Raw genomic sequence first — 6,000 nt, forward strand, 5'->3', positions numbered from 1 at the left:
ACAAAGTTATCCCAGGCAGGAAGGTCCATAAGACTCTTATCTCCAATAAACAACTCAGAAGAGACCAAAATTGACACAGAGTTCAAGTGGTAGAGAGCACTGTGCTTCAACCCAGACCGGCTCTGGGAAAGGCCCTAAGACCTAAATTGTACATGTGTCTTATAGCATGCTGAGCTCAAACTGAATTTACATAAATCCTCTGAGACCTCTGTGATCTCATTTACTGTGAAGAGGTAATTTTGCCTGACTATTCAACCTGAAGCAAAAGGAGAAAAGAAGTGATTTCTTGAGTCCCAAGACACGTTGAGAGTCAGGAGCTGATGCTATTGCACGCAAGAGTTTCAGGAGACCAAACACAGGCAAAGCGGCTTCTAGAACGGGCTATTAATGTGCCAAGGAGCTGGGAAAGCTCTGCATATCTTGAGCCTCTATGTGGAGCATCTGAAATTCCATAAAGGCATCCGAAGATCATTCAGAGAACTGAAAAGAACAGGTGGTAGCATTCTAGACAAGATAACATTTTCCCAACGTGAATGCTGTTTGAGTGATGCTGTGGGAAACAGACAGTTGACAAATGGAAGCATACACAGATTGGAAGCAACAGAGAAGGTGTAGTTGGTAACTGATGCTCAGAGGATGCATTGTGAGCCTCCCGCCACAAGTGAGGCCTATGTTCAGTGGGATAGGTTCCCAGGAAATTAAGAAATAACCCCAAATGGTGAGAAAAAAGACAAAGGGTGAATCAATGCAATAACAATACCCACAAGACCCTATGTTGGAAATGAACTTTACAGCATAGGGGCAGGAAGTCAGGTGGGAGACAATCCAGAGGGTTAACAATATTCGACGAGAAATGTACACATTGACTTACTTATGTAACTGTAACTCCTCTGTACAATACCTTTATACTAAATTTTTAATGAAAGAATCATGCTTATAATAACATGAAAAAGAATAAAATAATTAGAAATAAGAATGGAAGGAGAGTCAAAACTAATGCACAAAAAGTATAATCCATTGATCAAGGAAGTTAAAACAAATAAGGGAAAAATCCAATGATCATTGAAATTGGAAATGCTGATATGGTTAAAATATCCATTCTATCTAAAACAATCTACAGATTCCAAATTAATTTTCTGTGCTCATAGAAATCTGAGTGGCCCTATTTAAATAAAATAAGAATAGAAAAAATTCACATGAAATCACAAAGCACTAAGAATAACCACAATATACTTAGAATGAAAATAAAAATAAAAGCATGATACTGCCTGGCTTCAAATTTTACGGCCAAGATTCTAAATTAAATGCAATAGATAAATCAGTCCTATGATCTAATCATGTACATTGATTTAATCATTTCACAGTGTGTTTGTGCACTCTAGTACCACATTATATGATATAAATACACACAATTATTTCCAATTCTAAATTGTAAAAATCAATCAATATTATTGATAGAAAAAAAATCTAGAACTTTACAACTTCTATGATATGGGGGAGGAGGAGTTGGAGAGGTGAAGAAAGAAAGGATGGTAGGGAAAAAGAAAAGGAGGAGGTTACAATGTCCGATAGGAAATGTACTCATTACCTTATTCATGTAACTGTAACCCCTCTGTACAGTATTTTTCAATAAAAATGTATACAAAAAAAACAGAACATGTTAAAAAAATAAAAATAAATAAAAAAGAAAAAAAATCCAGAAAATACATCTATCTTAAGACACATAGAATTTGACAAATGCATGTATGAAGGAGGTTAGATGCAGTATTTCCTTAATATTTACCCATAAGGAGAGGGAACTAAAGAATGTTGGTATTTCTTTTTTGGGGGGATTGTGTGTCTGGTCATGGGGCCTGAACTCTGGGCCTGGGCGCTGTCCCTCAGCTCTTCAGCTCAAGGCTAGCGCTCTACGACTTGAGCCACAGCGCCACTTCTGACTTTTTCCTTTTTGCTTACGTGCTGCTGAGGATTCAAACCCAGGGCCTCAGACATGGAAGGCAAGCACCCTACCACTGAGTCACCTCCCCAGCCCCAATGTTGGAATTTCTAAGCTATGTCAGCCCTCAAACAAAAAGTGCCATGAATGTTTCAAATGTTAGGAATAAACAAAATGATAAAACAAAATCTACCAACATGAGTTGATCCAACATGGACATGCTACTTGTTTGAATGTTTTGCTTAATTTTTCAGCAAGCAGAATTATATAGATGAATGGCACTTTGCAATGCCCTTACCCCCTAAACACTTAAACATAAAATGGAGAAGAAAGCTCAAGTACCTGCAAGACAAGCAGGAAATGATACATGCTTGTGGTTTCCTGCTAAAAGGTCCTGTAAAACCTACCTCTAAAGAAACATCAGAAATGGACTTGCAATTTGACCACTACTGAAAATTGAAGTGCCATTATGTACAGAGTTGCAGAAATCAAATTGAATGATACTCAGGAGTGATTCTCAGACAAAAAGAGAATCAGATGAGATACATGGAAGAAAGGATGGCATCACTTGGTTGTCCTGAGCTCCAGGACTGCTGGCTTCTCAATACAAACTAGGAAACACAGTGAGACATCTCATGGAATACCCCGATAGGACCTGTGACAAGACAGAAGTGACAGAAACCTGGGTCAGGAGGAGGTGTTGAGAGAAAGACTGAGCAAGGTAACAGAGAATATAAAAGTATACAATAAGACGACTCTGAAGACATAAGAAAACACAGGAACTCACCAACGCCTCTTAAACCATAACACAAGGACTATCAAAAGGATCAAGGGCACCACCACTGCCAAGATGATCAAGTTCATGGAAAGACTGTGTCCTGTAGATATGGAAGACATCCAAAGACACCATCTGAATCTCATGCACACATCTGAATCATCCCTAGACTGCCTGGCTTAATATGTGTATTGGGCATAAGCCACAGCAATCAATCTGGTTCAGACACTCTATTTCTATACTTCTCTGAGGTTTGTTGCTGTTTATGTGCTGCTTCTCAAGCTAGCGTTCTATAGGCCTGGGCATTGTCTGGACTTGAGCAGTCCTGACCTTCTTTGGCTCATGGTTGGTGCTCTACCACTTCACCCACATCTCCACTTCCAGATTTGGGGTAATTGATTGGAGATAGCAGTCTCACAGTCTTTCCTGCTCTGGCTGACTTCAAACCACGATCCTCAGATCTCAGCCTCCCACTTAGCTAGGATTACAGATGTGAGCACAACACTACCCAGCTCACATGACAATTCCTTAACTTCCCTCCAGATTTCCTGGATCCATTTCTCATTCATGTTCCACTCCTTCATTGAATGAATCAGTCATTCGTTTCTGTATGTATTTTTTTCATGACATCCCTCATCTGCAGCTGATATCACCAACTTTCCCCATTTCTACCTTCAGTCTCAATGAAAACCCACTGGCACACCCAACCCCTACCCTTACCCCAATTGAGAATGAGGTCCTGGTCTCCTAGACTGCTGTGTTTCACATGACAAGACAAACCAACAGCATCCTCAGCCTCCACCTCCAGGATCACACGAACATACCAAGTCCCATCAGCATTGGGAAGAACATCATCGCGTTTGCTGTCCAGTTGCTCTTGCTCACCCCTCATCCACATCACCCAAATGGACATTGGGTAGAAACCAGAGATGTGGCAAACCAACATTAGTCTGCCAGACCCAAGGATAGAGGAGCTTGACAGCCAGGCCTCTGGCCTCACTGTAGAGAATACAAGAGGGAGTCACATGAGGACAGATGTGCACCTAACACATGGCTTCAGTCATAGATATCTGCCTAATATCTTTTGTCTCCCTTAGGGAATTCTCACCCTGCAACCCACTCCCTCTTGTCCTCCACCATGTCCTGAGTTCAAACAGGAAGATGAGAAGGGGAAGACATGAAGAAAACACCTTTGAGGGAAAGGTTGAACTGACCTTGTCTCTGAAGATACGTCTTTCCTGCATCCAGGATACCCAAGAGGAACCGAGGGCAGGTTTTGCTCATAAGGTTCTCCACGATTTGCTTGATGCCCTCATACAGATTGAGGAGATCACACGCCTTCTGGGCCTGTTTCCCACCTTCAGGAGATGGCACCCAGGTTGTATTCTGAAAACTTAGAAAATCTGATCCTTCCAAGGCCGCCTGCATGAAGCCTTTGGCACTCTCGCTAGAGGACAGCTCACAGCCAAGTCTCACTTGTAATTCAACAGGATCTTCAGAAAGGAAAGAATGAGATAAAGAGTTCAAATAAACAAAAATGAAAGCCAGGTTAGAATCTAAGGCCCTCATCTCAAAAAGAAGAGTGCAAAGATGCGTCATATTATGTAGGAGAGTGAGCCAAAGATACATCCAGTCAGAAAAAAGGGAGAGCAAATATCTGCTGAAGATGAGAAGGAAGGAAATAACAAACAAAGTCCTTGAATTAAAGATTGACCAATGAAGTTCAGGGAAAATAAGAGGTGAGACTGACATAATACAGACTAGGAACTACAGACAGAAGGGAGCCCAAATATCATGATGCATAGACTCAGCATCACAAGAGCTAGATAATGACTCCAAATGTCTAAAGAAATTGAAGAAATAGCAGAAGGGATTATATTTTAAAAGACTCAAGCATAGGATAAGACAAATCTCTACCTCTAACCTTAAGACACAGATGAGGATCACAAGAAAACACAACAAAGCACAATAGAAAAGACTGCTGAAGTGGCAAAAATCTAGGTAATTTTGATTAATGTTCAAGATATAACTCGAGAGATGGAGGCATGTTGACTTTTGTTGTGAGATGAGACGATGAGAAATCTCATCAAAAGAAATAGAGAAAAGGTTTCAATTACAAGAACCCTCTGAAGAATTCTCCCAATTGGTTAAACTTACACCTAAGCCCCAAGTCTGTGGAGTAGGTATGAATCTCCTGACTTATCCCAATCATATACACACGGAAAAGCAGCTCCAGATCTGTCAACTCCTCATTACTGAAGTTTCCCTTGGACCATGTGTGCAAGAAAATTACTGTTCCTGTTTCACTGTCCCAACGATGAGTCTGTAATTCATCCAGCCAAGCAGACCCCAGAGTTTGTGCCCAGGATTCATTGGCATAGTATGAGATCTGGCTGAGACGAAATGTAGTATGTTCATGGATCACTATGGATGGATGAAGTCCAGTAGCATAAGTGAAAACATAAGCAAAACAGAGAGAAGATAGAAAACAAACCAGTTACTAGAGAGAGAAGGATAATAACCATTTCATCAATAATAATTTCCCTCCCCAAGCCCTTGGTGCTCTAGCACCATGCTCAAAAACAATCAACTGGACTTGGACACAAAGATACAGATTATAAGCATCTTAGCATTCACAGTAAAATATCTTAAAAGCCAACTAAAATCCACTCCCATCCACCCGACTCAGTAGCTGACAGAGATGTTCTTACCCTCCGCATTGACACTGCCTGGGAGGAGAGCAGCCAGCAGTGGAAGTTGAAGAAACAGCATAGCATAAGCAGATGTGTGTTTCCTTCTCTAAACAAAGCTGATCTTTGATGTCTGCTAGCAATTAAGCTACCTTGCCTCAACTCGCTTCTGTCTTCCTTCTCCCACCAACAAACAATGGTTTCCAACAGCAACTGAATATAAGAAAACCTTTCTGTTTTCTCAGCCTCACCTTCCTACTCCATCCTTCATTTCCCTCCCTTCTGAACTCAAGTCATTCCCTCCTCTCTCATTTCCAGCCACCCTCCTTTTCACTAAGTTCTGCCCCCATGTAACTCTCTTCCTCAGCTGTTCCTCTTCCAAGGGGCGTGTGACATGCAAACGTCACTTCATCTAGCTGTAAAATTACAAAGGAGAAGTTGTATGGTTGCCCAGTTTCTATACATAACTGTGCCTCCACACTCAATCGTGTCTCTTATTCTGAACGCAGCGCCTTAGACCGCTCGGCCATCCTGACTTCTACATGTCTCTTATTCTGATCAACCCAGACTTCCCTCCCAATTCCAGCTGTCCTGAAACT

At 41.3% G+C, this 6,000-nt stretch overlaps 1 protein-coding gene across 3 annotated transcripts; it reads right to left on the reverse strand.

Annotated features, from left to right (window-relative positions):
- Positions 1-1,967: 1,967 nt before the first annotated feature.
- On the reverse strand, positions 1,968-5,739 carry LOC122109636 (T-cell surface glycoprotein CD1c-like). 3 transcript variants are annotated; one of them, XM_042682159.1, is made up of 6 exons: positions 5,423-5,739; positions 4,932-5,135; positions 3,926-4,204; positions 3,432-3,710; positions 2,724-2,814; positions 1,968-2,591 (listed from the first exon to the last, which is right to left on the reverse strand). In XM_042682159.1, exons 1-6 carry the CDS (start codon positions 5,481-5,483, stop codon positions 2,570-2,572), a joined length of 936 nt encoding a protein of 311 aa, XP_042538093.1. In that variant the 5' UTR covers positions 5,484-5,739; the 3' UTR covers positions 1,968-2,569. The 3 variants fall into 3 exon arrangements, with proteins under 3 accessions (XP_042538093.1, XP_042538092.1, XP_042538094.1); XM_042682158.1 differs by having other exon boundaries at positions 4,869-5,135; XM_042682160.1 differs by lacking the exon at positions 4,932-5,135.
- Positions 5,740-6,000: the final 261 nt, after the last annotated feature.

Source organism: Dipodomys spectabilis, unplaced genomic scaffold (assembly GCF_019054845.1).
Source record: "Dipodomys spectabilis isolate Male_0828 unplaced genomic scaffold, ASM1905484v1 ptg000069l, whole genome shotgun sequence".
NCBI lineage: Eukaryota > Metazoa > Chordata > Mammalia > Rodentia > Heteromyidae > Dipodomys > Dipodomys spectabilis.